Source organism: Rattus norvegicus, chromosome 17 (assembly GCF_021556685.1).
Source record: "Rattus norvegicus strain SHRSP/BbbUtx chromosome 17, alternate assembly SHRSP_T2T, whole genome shotgun sequence".
NCBI classification, from domain to species: Eukaryota; Metazoa; Chordata; class Mammalia; order Rodentia; family Muridae; genus Rattus; species Rattus norvegicus.
This window is the reverse complement of record NC_141550.1, coordinates 52,493,295-52,512,179: the sequence shown is the minus strand read 5'-3', so window position 1 is coordinate 52,512,179 and position 18,885 is coordinate 52,493,295. Positions and strand designations below refer to the sequence as shown.

Sequence of the window (18,885 nt, the reverse complement as noted above, 5' to 3'; positions counted from 1 at the left end):
GATTACATACTATCTGGGGTTATGTGTGCAAGCCAGCCTTCTGCTGCTGTTGATGATGCAGCAGGATGAGCAAAAGATAAAATTTCACAAGAGGAAGGCAGGTCTGGGAATCAGAAGTACATGACTTTCTTAGAGGCCAATCCCCTTCCAGATCTGGTGTTTTCTTTTAAAGGTTGTTAGGATTTAGACAAAGAACATCATCTAATAAGTCTTCTGCAGGCGGAAAGGCCACTCTGTGCCCAAGCTCTGCATAGTTTGCAGTGTCCTGGCAGTGCGCAGCTGCAAGGTCGGAGCCTTTTTTCAGGCAGATATGCTCGCAAGGCTCTTGGTCTTGGATACTGGCTAGAGACAGCAACCTAAGGTTTTAGAGGCCCAGCAAGCCTCAAGCCTTCCAAGGTTACAGTACCACATCTAATCATGTGTCCTTATAGAGGAGAAGGTTAAAAAGTCTTGAGTAGAGGAGATTCTTATGAAAAATAGCACTTAGGATATTTTGGTGCTCAGCAAAACCTTTTAAATATTCTCATGCATGATGATAATTTAAGGTCAGCAGTTAACTATGGTAGCAGTGATGGCTGGCAGTGTAGTCGGTGGTAGAGCCCTAGTTATGATACAAATACTGAAAATAAATCAAGCAAGCAAGCAAGTCAGCAAGCAGTGACTCGATGACATAAAAGGCAGTTACATTCTTTTCTTTTCAGACAGGAAAACTGCTCAAAGCTTCTTTCCATTCATTTCATTTCTACATGACTTACTTTTTCATGTTATATGTATATTTGTTCAAACTCAGGTTGTGAACAATCATTTTCTAATCAGGTGATTTGGTTTTTAAGTCATTAAAATAGGCTAGTCACATACAAATGGCTAAGTAAAACAATACATGAAGGATTCACAGATGGCACAAAAGGTGGTGCACAAGTGTGAGGACCAGCGTTTTGATTCGAGAACCCATGGAAAAGCTGGGGATAGCAGTATGAGCCTGTAACCTCAGCTCTGGCAGGAACGTGGCATACACAGATCCTCTGGAGTTGCTGACCAGTTTCAGTGAGAGACCCTAGCTCAAAAAATAAGGAAGGCCTGATTGAGGCAGACATCCAGTGTTAGTTGCTGCCTTCCACAGGCCAAGACTAGCACACCCCTCCGTCTGCACACATGCACATACCACACCCAGCAACATGGAAAGGAGGAAAAGCATGTATTAGACATTTTCCTATTAAACAGCACATTTAGTGGAAAGGAGGAATATTTAGGGCTGCTGGGAGGTTTGTATGTAAACAGTGAACTCTGTATTTAACCTGTCTGGATTATCGACATTTCTTTTTTTCTGGTTGAGGATGACAATGGTGAGCTATAAAGCCTAGGGGCCACTGAGGGAACATTGCCTACAGTTCAGTATGGTGTGCTGCTCTGAGAACTTGATGGGTGCAGCTGACTCCACCTGCAGTGAGAGGCATGCTGCCATTCACACGGGTGGGTGGAGGCATTCATGTTCTTGGTTTGTCCTGCTCTATAATTTTCCTGGCACTTTTCAGTTCCGATTAGCTTTGCTTAAATAAGTAAGAATGAGCTTTTAAAAGTATAAATTAAGAGTAGACTATGAATACTTGTTATGAAGTGGAGGAAATGTTACTGCTACTTTAAGAAAATTTAAAATGTAACATACCATCAGCCCTATCATATTTTGTCACTTACCTCTTCTCATTGTTCAAAATGGAAAATACATTCTAATAAAGTGATTTGACTTTTGATCACTGGGATAGTTTTGCTGTTTTCTGGGCTTTCTAGTTATTTCTCAGTGTGGAAGGCAGCATTACCAACAAAGCCCCTCTTCCTATCTGTAGGACAGCAGCTTCCCAATTCTGGGTTAAAGAGGAAGACCTCACAGCATATTTCTTATGCATATACCTATTTAACTATGATATATAGTTATTATTATGGGGATATGATGGCCACAGTGCCTGTCAGCTTTGTCAGCTGTTCAAGCCCCACTTGAAGCTTTGACAGTTTGGGTTTACTGCAAGTATATCAGAGGTTAGCCTTTTCCCTTGAAGTTTTTTTGAAGTTTGACCAGTCTTTTTTAAATGTTTTAAAAACAGATTTAGGAAAAGAACATTGTAACTAGATTGCTCCTGTCTTCTTTAGTCATTTGTTTTACAAGGCTTTTGCTTGTCTTGTTACTTAGTTGTTTTCAGACTGACTGACTGTCCGACCCCATGCTCATTTGGCATTTTAAAGCTGTGGTCCATCTCTGCCAGGACTGTGCAGAACCCAAAGGAGACTTACCGGCTTCTCACAGGGATACCTACACACCCCTCCTTGCTTATTGCTACGTTATCCTAGTAGTGAGCACATGGAACTAACAGCTGTCTTTCGCCACACGAGAGGTAATGGAACTGAGACAATGATGATGAGATGTAGATCTTGTAGAATTTTATTCAGCCAAAGAGAAAGGAAGGTTTTTGTTTGTGGTAGAATGGCTATAGCTGGAAAATAGCAAATCCAAGTTCAGGAAAATAAATACTGCATCTTAAATATTTGAATCCTAGATTCTAATTTTCATCAGTATATCATCATGTAGGAGTTAGTGTGCTTGTACATTATGAAACTAGAAAGGGGTCTCCGAGAGGGGAAAAAAGTTTCATAAAGGGGAATGGAAAGATGAACTGAATACATGCAACATGGAGTTAGAAAGAAGAGAGAGGGTTCAGGGTAGAAACATACAGCTAGGGAGGCACTGGTGTGTGCAGGAGGAGGCGCAACCAAAAGAAAGCATATATGAAAATGGCAAAGGGCAATGTAGTACTTTGTTTCCTTTGTATTAAAAAAGACTTACCCCAGTAAGGGGGGATCCTGCTTTGATTGGGGCAGAGGTTTTCTGGGTGGGAGAAACAAAGGAGGCTGTGCTTGGTGTATTCAAGCCAGAGATGCTGAGTTTAAAGGGACAGCTCAAAATCAAGACATCCAGAAGAGATAGATGATGTTAGGTTTCGTGCTTTGGTCTCTGTGAGGAAACTTTGTACAGGGCTGTCTAAATGGATAGAGGTCATTTAGGGACTGAGAGCTGAAGAGCCGTGTGCAAGCACTGGACCCTGAGGAAGCCGGAGCTGGAATAAGTGAGAGGCAGGTGAGGCACTGGAGCCCAGAATGGGCCCGAGAAGCTTACTAAAAGGGCAGTAAGGAAATAAGGAGGATGGGTAAGTAGACACTCAGAAGAGTTCTGATGCTGGAGGGCATGTGGGCTGAAGGACATCTGGCTTTTGATGCTGTCAGTGCTGGAGATCTTTCCGTGAGTAGCTTTGCTGACCACATTCCAGCAGACCTCTTTTGTGTGGCAGTGAACTTGAGGAGTGGAAGGGAACACCATTCATTGTATTCCATGGAAGAACGATGCCCCAAGTTGTTGAAAACCTTTAAAAATCCTCATAAATATTACATTTATAACACTAATCGTTAAATTAGTTAATATTACAAGCACAGAGTAGGAACATAGGATATTTTCAACTTCTCTCGTATTTGTTATAAGTGCTAATTTGGCATCTGCAGTCCTTCCCCTATTTTTCATAATGAAGAAACACATGTAATAAATGTCATTAAGTAATTTTCTCCAAACAAAGATAGTGGGCTCATGTTTTCATAACCTTTTGGTGAAGGTGGACCTGGTGTGCTGGTAAACATGTCTGTTCTGTCAGTAGGACCACAGATTACAAAAGATTCCATTGGCTTTTTATTCTTTTGTTCAGCCGTGTTTCTAAGTATAAAACATGGCGGTCATCACTGAGGGAATAGAAGCAGTGGTCAGCAGGGGATTTGTTACAAAGCAACTAGCCAGCTACAGTGGTCAGGAAGAGTATTTGTTACAGCGTCAACCAGTTAGCTACAGGTCCTGACTATTTCATCCTCTGAAGTTCTTGGGGGAGAGCAGCTGGCGCTGGAGGCAGGGATGGCAGCCAGCATGAGTGACTCTGGAACAAGAAAGAGGATGGGTGACAGGGAATGTATGGGTCTCCTCAAGGACCAGCTGGAGCTTTTACATCCTCTCTTCTGTTTATACTGAGCCTGAATTTGGATCTTTTCTGGAAATAGTCACACAATGTCTCACTTCAAGATTGTCCCTGTTAAATCTATTATACCTATCTTGGAACAAAGAAGGCATTGCTGCTTGAGATGAAGTTAGATGGTACCTGAGGGTTGCAATTTTATCACTAAAGTTGGGCCCTTATGTCTTTAAAGTAAATGGGTGAGAAAATAAATGTTTAGTTTCTGTTGTGTGTATTTTGAGAGCACCTATAGTCAGGCATGCTCTCTTGGGCTAGCAAAGTCTGCATAAAGACCTTATCTTCCTGCAGGATATTTCACCAGTAAAAACAAACAGTAAGGTGATCTTTTCCCAGCTAGGAAAGTAGGGGCATTTGCTTTTCACACACGACTAAGGGGAAGTGGACTTCCCTGGTAACCATGAGGATGTTGGGTTCTCAGTAGTGTGTCTCTGAGAGCAGGAGAATGAAGGCCCGTCTTCTTTTCCTATTCATTCCACTCAGTGGCTGTGGGGATGCCTCGTTTGTGAAGGGATCAATTATCCATTTGTTAGTCAAAGGAGCCTTACAAATTATACATTAGCAAATTGATTTCTTAGGTTCACTGTTGGGGGACGACTAGCTTAAGGTGGGATGATGAGGAGTATCTGGGGACACAGTTGCCACTAAGAACCCCATTAAAAGCAGCTTTTGAAATGACCAAGGATTTATTCCTAATTGAAGAATGAGCATAATCCATACTAAGTGTATTCATCTCAAGTATTTTATGTTAGGTAATTGATTGTCCCATGAGGTGAACTTGTTAGAAATGTTGCCTTTTCTTTAAGAACTTGGCACCACATGTAGTGGACTTAGATTTAGAAGGTTTGTGCAGGTCCTTGCCCCCTCCTGTTTACTTGGACTTCTTTTTTTATTCCATTAAGGAAACATTTTTGTATGTTCTATGGTGTCAGCTTGACATTATTGATTTTTGAACAAACTCACTTATATTGTCCAGAATTCCAAATGTGTCTCCATTAGGAATAAAATTGTAGCTAATGGAAATTTCGCACAGCTGAGTCCATTTTCCTCTGCCTTGTTTTCCTTTGGTCCCTCTTCTTTTTCTATGTCTGTTCCAACATCCTGTCTTTTGAAAACATGTATCCAAAAATGTGTCTTTAGATACGACTTTTTCCTTTTCTCTGCTCTTAACTAAAAGGAATAAAATTACCCCATTCTGAAGAAATACAGGGCCTTGTGCTTCTGGGGCTTTGCCCGAGTTTGTAGGCATTGCCAGTCTTTGGTTTTTACTCTTTGCAGTTGTGGAAATGGCACAAGAATACTAGACCTTTGTTCCCGTGTGAGAGGGATGGTGATGGATGAGATGGCGGGTGCAGCCATTTACAGACAATTGCAGTTCTCTTGTTTGTTGTTTCTTACAGGTTACAGGATTGTTGTGCATCTGGTGATGGTACTGGTGATCACCAGCACTAACTGTATGCAGTAGATCCTTCCCTGGTGATACTGGTGAAAACTAACGGTGATTGGCTTTCTATTGTTTTCATCAGCTTTCTACTTGGCCAGGTTTTAAAGATGTTTGTTTATCTTTGTGTAAGAACATACTAAATACTTTTAGAAAACTTGCAAAACATAGGCAAAACTGGGAATACTCTTGTGTATGTGGGTGTGGTGTTGTGCATATTTATGTGCATGCTTGCATGTGTATAGGTGCACTTACACTTGGAGGCCTTGGGTTGATGTAATTGCTCTTTGATCTCTCCCCACCTTATTCATTCAGGCAGAGTCTCTCAGTTGAACCTACAACTCCTTGATAAACGTGGTTTGGCTGGCTGGCTGACTGGAGAGTCATGTCTGCTTTCTCAGGCACTGAATTACGGGTGGGCCGCTGTGCCTTCACAGCATTCATGTGGATTCTGGGCCCTAAACTGTCACTTTATCCACTGTGACATCTCTCCAGGCCCTTACCCTTGATGATATCTTTAAAAAGGAAAAAGCAGGTATATTCAGTGCTACTATTTGGGAATTTCTGTCTTTAATTATATAAATAATTAACACATACTTGAAAATGTGGTAAGATTTATAAAAACTAATAAATACTTACCTAGAGAGAGTCAGACATTGAGGTTTATGAGCGTGTCTCTCCAGACTTCCATGTCTGCTCATCACTGAGTGAGCAGCAGATAAGGGAACACAGTGTGAATGTTTATTACAGGGTACAATGGTCAGTGTTAATTACCCACTTGACAAAATTGAGGATCATGTGGAAGATAGCTTCGGGCATGCCTGTGGGATGTCTTGATTGTGCTGATTAAACTGAGAAGACCTGCCCACCATGGACAGTACCATTCCCTGCTAGGATCTTGGACTTCTGACAGTGGATACACTGTGGCCAGCTGCTTGAGTCCTGCTGTTTTGCCTTCCCCCTATACCTTGAGTTGTTAAGCAAAAATAAACACTTTATTCCTTAAGAAGTCAATTTTGTCTATGTATTTTATCCCATCAATAGGAAAAGAAACAAACAAACAGCAACAAAAACACTAAGACACACAGAGGAGACCCATGTCAAAAACCAGCCAAAGGTCAAAAGCCCCAGGCAGGGACAGCTGCAATCGCAGAGCTGCCTTGTTCTGAGTTGTGTGTGATACACTCCCGCTACAGATGTGAGCTGAGCAGGAAGTACAGTGGAGTCTGAGCTGTGAAGGCTTCAGGATCTCAGCCTCCAGGTTAGAGCTCATTCTTTTTGGGTGTGTCATCACCCCCATTGTCAAGTGAAGGTGCTCCCCTGTTCTGTCAGCCCTCAGCAGCTGTGACACACATTGCTTCCCAGAAGCCAGGACAAATGTCAGACATATCTTCGAGGAAGCCAGATACTTCAAAGTATATTTTATCACTTATAATTACTTAGATTGCTTGCTTCTAGAATTAAATAACATATTTCTCAGTCCCATGCCGGAGAAAACTTGCCAGAGAAAGCACTTTTCTTGGTTTAATTGGGAATATATATTTTAAATAATTCTAATTCATATTCTAAAATATCTTTTAGAAAGGCTTTCAAATTTGGATTGTATATTTTTTTTAATATATCTTCAACCATCTAGATACTTTAAAACTCATTGCTGCTCCCATTCATTGTTTTAGTTCTTAGGTGTGAATTTGTTCATTTGCAGTATTTCCTTTGTGAGTTGACTGTTTGCTTTTGATTTTGGTGAATCAAGATTTCACATTTCTTCAAAAACCATTCTAAAGAAAACTTCAGGTGCAACAAACTACAACCCTTTTTCCTGTCTGTATGATGAAGATAAATATCAATCTACAGTTAAGCCTTTTGAATTATTTTGAAAGTTTTGAGATCATAGTGAGGAGGTAATTCTAGATTCTTGCTTGTGGAGTTTAAGATTGTAGTTTTTACTGGTAGATTTACTAACTTTTCTCTCCCAATTTTGTTTTAAGTAACCCAAGAACTATCAAATATCTGAATTCTTACTTTAGTTCATAGATTAAATAAATACCTTACTTTCTAAATGAGCCAGTATTTTGCCATTTGATCTTTTCATAGAAACACAGTTCATGTATAATAGAAAGGCACTCACTGAGAAGTTAGAGTAGACAGCACGTAACTCTGGGAATAAAAGAGTAAAGAATATTATGAGTAATGTCATACAAGATAAAAGTGAAGTGGGAACATCATTCAAAAGCCTAGGGAGAAGTGTGGTAGTGCCTAACTCGGGACATAGAGGCAGGAGGACTGTAAGGTTAAGTCCAGGGTGGATAATGTAACATGATTTGTCTTGAAGAAGCAAGGGCTTGAGGTGCAGTTCTATGATGGTGTGTTTGCCCAGTATATGCAAGGCCCTGTCTATGTTCAGTGTCAGCACCCCCCTTCTTCCAGAGTCTCTAGGTATTAAGTACTTTGCATCAAGATTATGTGGACAGAAATACACCTTAAAAGTCAGGTTCAAATTCAGCACGACGACAGCAAAAACACAACAATTTAGCTTAAGGCAGAGAAACAGACTAATAGAACCATGGCATTTTGATTATATTTAAAAGTTAATGGAAGCTTTAACTGCTAAAACCCCCTGAAACACCAAATTATAGGGAATATAAAGTAAGTATAAATTTATTTTAACTTCAAGTAGAAATGTACAAAACTATGCTGTATTGTGAAAATTTCATAACATTTTAAATTGCTAATGGCTGGATAAACAGTATCTATGGATAGTACTTAAATAATATAAATGTTATGGTTAAAAAATCTGTATACACTTTCCTGAGCTGCTTTTCTCAAAACTGTGACAAGTACCTACCAGACGCAGCTTACTAGAGGTCTATATTTATATTTATAGAGATCTAATGTTTATACTGGCTCACAATACAGAGAATACAGTTCTTCCTTCAGAGACGCACGGGAAAGGGAGATGTCGAGGCAGCTTGTTGTGTGGAGCCAATCAGAAGCAGGGTTGGAGCTTATCATCCACAGTCTACCTCCAAGGCACTTTACCTGTAGTTCTTATGTCCGAAAGGTTCCACAGCTTCCTCAAAACAGTGCCACCAGCTGGGGAACCAGTGTTGAAGCACATGAACCTGCAGGGGACATTTCACAGTCAAACTATAGGCCTGAAATCGAGAATATGAACTATCGTATTGAAGGTTACAAAGAACGTCATGTAACTACACAGAGCACGTTGTGTAACGATGTGGAATCTCGCCAGGGTTCATGATTAGGTGACTCTTCTGCTCTTCTTTGCTTTCCATGGGTTCAGTTGCTCATGGCCAACAGTTTATCTTCAGCAGTGGTTTTCACCCTTCCTAATGCTACTGCCCTTTAATACAGTTCCTCACATTGTAGTGACCCCACCATAATATTATTTCTATTGCTACATCATAAGTATAATGTTGCTACTGTCACGAATCATAAAATAAATACCTGTATTTTTCAGTGGTCTTAGGTGACTCCTCCCAAAAGCGGCTGTGACCCATAGGTTGAGAATTGTTGGTCTAAACATTCAATTGGGAATTCCAGAAGAACATCAGAAAAATGTAAACTGTGCATCGTTCTGAGAATGGTGATATCTTGTGTCACCTAGAGCATGAGTTAACCCTTACCATAGGTTGTATTTCATACTAGCCAACCCTTAGTTGCTCTGGAGCCATTTTGACTGTCAGATGAACCACCTCTTCCCTATTTTTCTAGATAGAGTTCAGTGCTGTTATCATTTTCAGTCATCCTCTGGGCAATTGAAATGTATATAGATAAAGGGACCTCTACAACATATTGCCATCCTCAGATATGAAGCAAAATAAAATGTGACTTTATTTAAAAAAATAATTATTAAATAGTTATATATTTTGGTCTAGATTATAGAAAATTTTAATGTTAATTAGAAAATATTTTATTATATAATTAATGAATAATTATTGAGCAATGTAATATGTCAGGACTTTAGAGTAAGACCATCAAGATTTTTTTCTAAGGCATAGAGTGAAAATTAATAAGAAATTAGTAAAAATTAATAAGAAATTAGTAAAATAGAAAACATTTACAATCCACAGCAAACTTCTGGAAGCATTGGGACTATTCCCCGTGTATCAGTAAGAAAGAAACTATTCCAGTGCAGTCCAGCTCAGTGAGCCGGTGAATCGATATGGCCGCTTACCGCGTCAGGAGTCATTCAAAGCAGCACCTTCATGGAGAAGACTACCTTTTCCTGGGTGAGGGCCCACAAATGTTGCATCCCGAGAGCCCTTGGTCCAGGTGACAGGCCACTCGGCCCATGAAGGGGGGACTTGAGGACTCTGGTAACGCCTTGAGCTTTCTCAGCCTTGGGGGTGTTGTTGGCATCTTCATGGTGTGAGCCTTCACTGGGAGAAGGGCTTCAGTCAGAGGGAAGGCAGCGCGGTGTGAGCATCGGTGCTGCAGAGGAGCTGCTCCACTGACAGGGGTCTGATAATGGCCAGCCAAGGAGACGACAGCCTTACATTCATGTCGGAGCACACTGCTCTGTGCGTGCCGTCATCTTTGCAAACATTTGTGTGCTGAACATGCAATTGAGTGCTGTTGTACACTTATCATGTTCAAAGCAGTGGTCTTGTTTTTAAAAATATAAATGATTCAACTACAACTAGAACATTTGAGTAGTCTGACAGTCATGGTGGGAAACATAAACACAAAAGAAAAAGCAAAGGCCAAACCTTGAAATAACTACAAAGATGATTATCCCAGTCATTTTAAAGTATAAATGGAAAAACTTAATGCTTGTCTTTTGAAGTAAAACTTTTTACAATATGAAGAATAATGTATGGTTGATGTGTATGGCGATGGCATGATGAAAAACATTACTTTATTCTATTCTAAAAATTATCCATAGAAACGTATGTAAGTGGTATAATAAAGTATTCACAAAGTAAATAGCTAGTAGTCCGTAGGGGTAGTGTATAGGCAGTTCTCAGAACTGTCTCCTATCCACCGTCCTGCCTTTTTTTGCTTTCTTTCATGATCCTCTTACTTCAGACAATTTTACCTATTTTTATATATTTTTGTAAATGAGAATGGATTGTGAACGTGAGAAGTAAAGAAAAGTTGCTTACTTTCTATCATGGCTTTTTTTTTATTAGATATTTTATGTATTTACATTTTAAATGTTAACCTTTTTCCCAGTTTCCCCTCTGGAATTCCCCTATCCCATCCCCTCTCCCCCTGCTTCTATGAGGTTGCTCCCCCACCCACCCACCTACCACCCTGGCATTACCCTATACTGGGGAATGGAGCTTTCACAGAACCAGAGGCATCTCCTCTCTTGATGGCCAACAAGGCCAATCCTCTACTACATGTGCAGCTGGAGTCATGAGTCTCTCCATGTGTGCTCTCTGGTTGGTGGTTTATTCCCTGGAGCTCGCGGTGTCTGGTTGGTTGATATTGTTGTTCTTTCTACGGAATTGAAAACCCTTTCAGGTCCTTCAGTCCTTTCTCTAACTTCTCCATTAGGGTCCCCATGCTCAATCTAATGGTTGCCTGGGAGCATCCGCCTCTGTATTTGTCAGGTTCTGGCAGAGCCTATCAGAGACAGCTATAATAGGCTCCTGTCAGCTTGTACTTCTTGGCATCTGCAGTAGTGTCTGAGTTTGGTTTCTGTATATAGGATGGATCCCCAGATGGGGTAGTTTCTGGACAGCTTTTCCTCCAGTCTCTGCTCCACACTTTGTCCCTGTATTTCCTTTAGACAGGAGCCATTTTGGGTTAAAAACTTGGAGATAACTGGATGCCCCCATCCTCCAATCGGGGGCCTTGCGTAATCTCGAGGTGGTTTCTACAGATTCTCCCTCCCCTTTGTTGGGCATTTCAGCTAATCTCATCTCTTTTGGGTCCTGGGAGCCTCTTGGTTTTCTGGCATCTAGGACTTACTGGTGGCTACTATTCCCCAGTTCCCCACCCCCCATTGCTATACAACTCTATTCAAATTCCTGACCCTCTGTATATTATCCTTGTCTCCTCCCATACCTGATCCTGCCTTCCTTTTCCCCTCTTCCTCCTTTCTTCTTCCCAAACCCCACCCACCCCCTACCTCCCATTAGTATTTTGTTCCCACTTCTAAGAAGGACTGAAACATCCTCACTTTGCTTGTCCTTCTTGAGCTTCATGTGGTCTGTGGGTTGTATCTTGGGTATTCCAAGCTTTGGGGCAGTGAGTGCATACCATGTGTGTTCTTTTATGACTAGGTTGCTTCCTCACTCAAGATGATATTTTCTAGTTCCATCCATTTACCTAAGAATTTCATGAAGTCATTGTTTTTAATAGCTAAGTAGTAAATACTCCATGGTATAACTGTACCATATTTTCTGTATCCATTCCTCTGTTGAAGGACATCTGGGTTCTTTCCAGCTTCTGGCTATTATAAATAAGGCTGCTATGAACACAGTGGAGCACGTGTCCTTGTTATATGTTGGGGCATCTTTTGGGTATACCCAAAAGTGGTATAGCTGGGAAGAATGGCAGAATCAGAAAGTTATCTTTGCATATAAGTAATTTTTTTTTTGGTAAACACATTTCCTTTTAGGAGTAGCGGGCTAGTTATTTAATAATGGGACTAAGTCAAATGGTAACCTTTTGCAGGAAAATATAATGATTTCTGGAGAGATTTAAGGTAACAATGTAGTTTATAAAGCAGTCACCATCTTGAAGAAAAAAAGATGACTTGGTATGTGTCTGTGTTAGTTATCTGGATGAATAAATAAAGAAACCTTCTTAAAAAAAAGATTTGGTTTTTTTTATGTATATAGTGCTTTGCCCTGAATTTATGTATGTTTACTTTGCCAGCTGCTAGATACACTGGAACTAGAGTTACAGACAGTTATAAATCACTGTATGAGTATAGGGACCAAATCCATACCCTCTGAAAGAGTGTGTGTGTGTGTGTGAGTGTGTGTGTGTGAGTGTGTGTGTGTGTGTGTGTGTGTGTGTGTGTGTGTGTATTCAAGTACTCTTTTTTTTTTAAACTTGAGTATTTCTTATATACATTTCGAGTGTTATTCCCTTTCCCGGTTTCCGGGCAAACATCCCCCTCCCACCTCCCCTTCTTTATGAGTGTTCCCCTCCCCATCCTCCCCCCCTTGTCGCCTTCCCCCCAACAATCTAGTTCACTGGGGGTTCAGTCTTAGCAGGACCAAGGACTTCCCCTTCCTCTGGTGCTCTTACTAGGATATTCATTGCTACCTATGAGGTCAGAGTCCAGGGTCAGTCCATGTATAGTCTTTAGGTAGTGGCTTAGTCCCTGGAAGCTCTGGTTGCTTGGCATTGTTGTACATATGGGGTCTCGAGCCCCTTCGAGCTCTTCCAGTTCTTTCTCTGATTCCTTCAACGGGGGTCCTATTCTCAATTCAGTGGTTTGCTGCTGGCATATGCCTCTGTCTTTGCTGTATTCTGGCTGTGTCTCTCGGGAGAGATCTACATCCGGCTCCTGTCGGCCTGCACTTCTTTGCTTCATCCATCTTGTCTAATTGGATGGCTGTATATGCATGGGCCACGTGTGGGGCAGGCTCTGAATGGGTGTTCCTTCTGTGTCTGTTTTAATCTTTGCCTCTCTATTCCCTGCCAAGGGTATTCTTCTTCCCCTTTTAAAGAAGCATTCACATTTTGATCATCCGTCTTGAGTTTCATTTGTTCTAGGCATCTAGGGTAATTCAAGCATTTGGGCTAATAGCCACTTATCAATGAGTGCATACCATGTGTGTTTTTCTGTGATTGGGTTAGCTCACTCAGGATGATATTTTCCAGTTCCGACCATTTGCCTACGAATTTCATAAGGTCATTGTTTTTGATAGCTGAGTAATATTCCATTTGCGTAGATGTACCTACCACATTTTCTGTATCCATTCCTCTGTTGAAGGGCATCTGGGTTCTTTCCAGCTTCTGGCTATTATAAATAAGGCTACAATGAACATAGTGGAGCACGTGTCTTTTTTATATGTTGGGGCATCTTTTGGGTATATGCCCAAGAGAGGTATAGCTGGATCCTCAGGCAGTTCAATGTCCAATTTTCTGAGGAACCTCCAGACTGATTTCCAGAATGGTTGTACCAGTCTGCAATCCCACCAACAATGGAGGAGTGTTCCTCTTTCTCCGCATCCTCGCCAGCATCTGCTGTCACCTGAGTTTTTGATCTTAGCCATTCTCACTGGTGTGAGGTGAAATCTCAGGGTTTTTTTGATTTGCATTTCCCTTATGACTAAAGATGTTGAACATTTCTTTAGGTGTTTCTCAGCCATTCGGCATTCCTCAGCTGTGAATTCTTTGTTTAGCTCTGAACCCCACTTTTTAATAGGGTTATTTGTCTCCCTGCAGTCTAACTTCTTGAGTTCTTTGTATATTTTGGATATAAGGCCTCTATCAGTTGTAGGATTGGTAAAGATCTTTTCCCAATCTGTTGGATGCGGTTTTGTCCTAAACACAGTGTCCTTGTATGCAAGTACTCTTAACTTCTGAGCCATCACTTAATCTCTAAGAAATATCTTAAAAGAGAAAATGTGAACAAGATTTAAACAAGCAGTTTATAAAGATCCAGATAATTGCCCAGTAGACTAAAGGAGAAGGCTTAAGTTTATTTGTATTCGAGGAAATGAATCAGAGAATATTGTAAAGTTTTTTTTTTCCTAATTGACTTTACATCCCATTCACTGCCCCCCTTCTGGTCACCCCCTTCCACAACCATTCTCTATCCCCCTCCCCTTCTCCTCTAAATGTGTGTCTCCCCGCCAACCCTCCATCCTGGGACTTCAAGTCTCTGCAAGGCTATGCGCTCCCATTGAGGCTAGAACATATCCCTCAGACAAGCAACAGCTTTTGGGATAACCCCCATTCCAGTTGTTCGGTACCCCACATGAAGACTAAGCTGCACATCTGCTGTACATGTGAGGAGGCCTAGGTCTGACCTGTATGTGTTCATTGGTTGATGGTTTAGACTCTGAGAGTCACAAGGGTACAGGTTAGTTCATTCTGTTGGTCTTCCTGTGGGGTTCCTTCCTATCGCCTCTGGGGCCCACAGTCCTTTTTCCTGTTCTTCCATAAGAGTCCCCAAGCTCCATCTATTGTTTGGCTGTGGGTATCTGACTCTGTCTGAGACAGCTGCTGGGTGGAGCCTCTGAGAGGACAGCTTGCTCCTGTCACAAGCCTAGCAGAATCATGTTAGCAGTTGGTGCTTGTCCATGGGATGGGTCTCAGTTTGGATAGGTTATTGGTTGAACATTCCTTCAGTCTGCTCTGTGCCTTTCTCATGGACAGGATAAACTGTGGGTTGAAAGTTCTGTGGTTGGGTCACTGCCTCCACTGGGGCTCCTGTCTGGCTAGAGGAAGTGGCTTCTTCAAGTTCCATATCCCCAGTGTAGGGAGTTACAGCTCAGGTCACCCCCATTGATTCTTGGGTGCCTCCCTTATTCCAGGTCTCTGTCTCATCCTGGAGTTGCCCCTCCCCTCCTCACCCCATCAGTCATTACGATTAAAGCTGCTATGAACATAGAGGAGCAAGCGTCTTGTGGGATGGTGGAGCATCTTTTGGCTATGTGCCCAGGAGCAGCATACCCGGGTCTTGAGGTAAAACTATTCCCAGTTTTCTGAGAAACTGCCAAATTGATTTCCAAAGTGGTTGTACTAATCTGTACTCCCACCAGCAGTGGAGGGTGTTCTGTTTGTTCACATCCTCACCCACATGATGAGTTTCTGATCGTAACCATTCTAATGGCTGTAAGATGGGACCTCAGAGATGTCTTGATCGGCATTTCCCTGAGGGCTAAGGACTTTGAACATTTCTAAGTGCTTCTTGGCCATTCGGGATTCCTCTGTTGAGAACTCTCTGTTTAGCTCTGTGCCTCATTTTTTAACTGGACTATTTGCGTTGTTAGTGTCTATCTTCTTTTTTGTTTTTTGAAACCAGAACATTTATTTTCTGAGTGATTGGAATCTTCAAGATAACTGAATGCTGCAACAGCTGCCCTCTTGGGTTTAGGTGTTGTTCCTTCACGGAATCCATGACTGAATCTGCGGTAGACAATCTTTAGGTGCCTCCTCCAACCAGTCCTGGTAGTGTTTTGTCTCTTAGTAGTGTCTAACTACTTGACTTCTTTGTAAATTTTGCATATTAGCCTTCAGTCAGATGTAGGGTTGGTAAAGATCCTTCCCAGTCTGTGAGCTGTGGATTTGTCCTATTGACAGTGTCTTTTGTTTTACAGAAGTTTTACAGTTTTTTGAGGTTCCGTTTATTGAGCCTAGGCCATTAGTGTTCTGTTCAGCAAATTGTCTCTTGTACCAATGACTTAAAGGGAATTACCCTCTTTCTTTGCTATAAAAATTGTTGTATTTTTTATTTTTTCCTGGTATAAAATGAAGTTTATTTGGGACGTGGGAAGAGGGTCTGGGGAAGAAAGTAGAGGCAGAGAAATAAGAGGACAGAGGGCAGAAAGGGAAGAAAGACAAAGAAAGGAAGAGGCAGGCTAGGAACATGTGGGGAAAGAGGAAGAAAATGGTCCTTCTGTGAGAGTTCATGTATCCGGTTTTATGTTGAGGTCCTTGATCCACTTGAACTTGAGTTTCATGCAGAGTGGTAAGACATTTAGTTTGTTCAGCACCATTTGTTGAAGATACTTTCACTCTTCTATTTTTGACTTCTTTATAAAAAAAAATCATGTGTCCATATGTATGTGGGTTTATTTTTAGATCTTCAATTTAATTCCATTGATCAATGTGTCTGTTTCTGTATCAATACCATGCAGTTTTTATCACTATTGCCCTACAGTACATCTTGAGGTTAGGGATGGTGATTCTTTTACTGTTTAGGATTATTTTGGCTATCCTGGGTTTTTTGTTTTTCCATATGAAGTTGAGAATTGTTCTTTCAGGGTCTATTAAAAATGGTGTTGGAATTTTGGTGGGATTGCATCAAATTTGTAGATTGCTTTTGGTTATGATGGCCATTTTCACTGTTAATCCTACCTATCTATGAGCATGAGAGAGATCTTTCTGTTTTCTGATATCTTCAATTTATTTCTTCAGGGACTTGGAATTTTTGTCCTACAGATCTTTCTTTCACTCCCTGGGTAAGAGTTATACCAAGAAATTTTATATTATTTGTGACTATTGTGAAGGGTATTGTTCCCCTAATTTCTTTCTCAGCCTATTTATCATTTGTATAAAGGAGGGCTACTGATTACTCTGAGTTAATTTTGTGTCCAGCCACTTTGCTGGACGTGTTTATTTGTTGTAGGATTTCTCTGGTAGACTTTCTGGTATTGGTTATGTATACAATCAGATCATCTTCAACTAGTGATATCTTGATTTCTTCCTTTCCAATTTTATCCCCTTTATCTCCTTTAGTTGTTTTATTCCTTTGGCTAGAACTTCAAGTACTATATTGAATAGATAGGGAGAGAATGAACAGGCTTGTCTTGTCCCTGATTTCAGTGGAAGTACTTTAAGTTTCTTTCCATTTAGTTTAATGTTGGCTGTTGGTTTGCTGTATATTGCTTTGATGTTTAGGTATATGCCCTGTAACCCTGATGTCTCTAATATCTTTAACATGAAGGGATGTTGGATCTTATCAAAGGCTTTTTCGGCATCTAATGACATCATTGTGTGATTTTTTTTTCCTTTCAGTTTGTTTATATGGTAGATTATGTTGATGTATTTTCATATATTGAACCATCCATCCTTACATCCCTGGGATGAATCCTACTTGATCTTGATAGATGATATCTTTGGTGTGTTCTTGAATTTGGTTTGCTAGTATTTTATTGATTAGTTTTGTGTCAATGTTCATAAGAGAAATCAGTCTGAAATGTTCTTTCTTTAGACTTTGTGTGGTTTAGGTATTGGGTGACTGATGCTTCAGAGACTGAGACAGTGTTCACTTTTTCTGTTTTGCGGGATAGTTTGATGAGTATTGGTATTAGCTCTTCTTTGAAAGTCTGGTAGACTTCTGCACTAAAACTATCTGTCCCTGGGATTTCTATCTTATTTTAATTTTTTGGTTGGGAGACTTAATGGCTGCTAGTTTTTATTTCTTTGGGGGTTATGGGACTGTCTTAATAGTTTACCTGATCTTGATTCAACTTTGATAAGTGGTATCCATCTAGAAAAGTGTCCATTTCATTAAGATTTTCCAATTTTGTGAAGCACAGGCTTTTGAAATAAGACCAGTGATTCTTTGAATTTCCTCAGTGTCAGTTATTGTGATACTATCTTTGTGTTTCTTGGTTAATTTGGCTAAAAGATTGTCTATCTTATTGATTTTTCTCAAAGTACCAGCTCCTGGTTTCCTTGATTCTTATATTGTTTCCTTTGTTTCTAACTGAGTGATTTCAGCTCTAATTCTGATTATTTCCTATCTTGTACTCCTCTTTGGTATACTTGCTACTTTTTATCATAGAGATTTCAGGTATACTTTTAAATTGCTGATATGAGAACTTTCTAATTTCTTTATGGAGGCACTTAGTGCTATGAACTTTCCTCTTAGCACTGCTTCTCTTGTGTTCCATAAATTTGGGTATGTCATGCTTTCCTTTTCATTGAATTCTAGAGTGTCTTTAATTTCTTCCCTGACCCAGAGATCATTGAGTATAGTGTTGATCAATTTCCATGAGTATACAGGCTTTCCAGTGTTTTTGGTTGTTAAGTCCAGTTTTAATTCATGGTGGTCTGATAAGATACAATATGTTATTTCAATTTTCTTATATCTGTTGAGGCTTGCTCTGTGATCTAGTATATGGTCACTTGGAGGAGGATCCATGAGGTGCTGAGAGAAAAGTTTTTAGATGTCTGTTGCTAATAGATTTGAGAAGATCATTGTTATACATTATAGATTTTTCCCTGTATTATTTTTAATGGATTCATGCAGTTTCTACAAGGTATATCCCAGTAAATTCCGTTGATCTGCTCTTGAGATGCTGTTGGATGTCTTAGCTACTTGGTGGGGCTTGGATCACATATAGAAACTGAAGCTGCATTTTTTCTTATGTGAGATGGAGACACTTTCCACTTTACCACTTTCCTCAAAGATTGGGTATCAGGTAAAGCAAATACCCCATTTGTGGGACAATAAGTGTGATCCAGAGACTGTTTGGATAGGCCCTGGCCCTTTTGGGAACAAGAATCCAGGGATAGACTACACAAAACTTGGCATGATGTAGGATGAAAGTCTAGTTCTAATGTGTAACTTGGCTATAGACTTCATCATGGAGTCTTGGTACACGTTGTTATATCCAGCACTTGAATTTAGATTTGTAGGTGTAGGATACACTGTTCCCTGGAATTTTCTGCAATGGGAAGATAATGTGGTCTCTGTGTCTTTCAGTGCCATCATGTATGGTT

General features: G+C 40.5%; 1 protein-coding gene across 3 annotated transcripts in view; it reads left to right on the top strand.

Annotated features, from left to right (window-relative positions):
- Vps41 (VPS41 subunit of HOPS complex) overlaps positions 1-18,885 on the top strand; it is a 157,872-nt gene that overhangs the window by 47,558 nt on the left and 91,429 nt on the right. Inside the window, exon 1 of one of the 3 annotated variants that reach the window (XM_087590676.1) lies at positions 14,972-15,117. The exons of the other annotated variants lie outside the window; for them this stretch is intronic. Coding sequence (XP_087446802.1) covers positions 15,034-15,117 — 84 coding nt within the window. The 5' untranslated portion in view covers positions 14,972-15,033. Of the gene's footprint in view, positions 1-14,971; positions 15,118-18,885 lie in introns of those variants that run through there. 3 annotated transcript variants of the gene reach the window in all.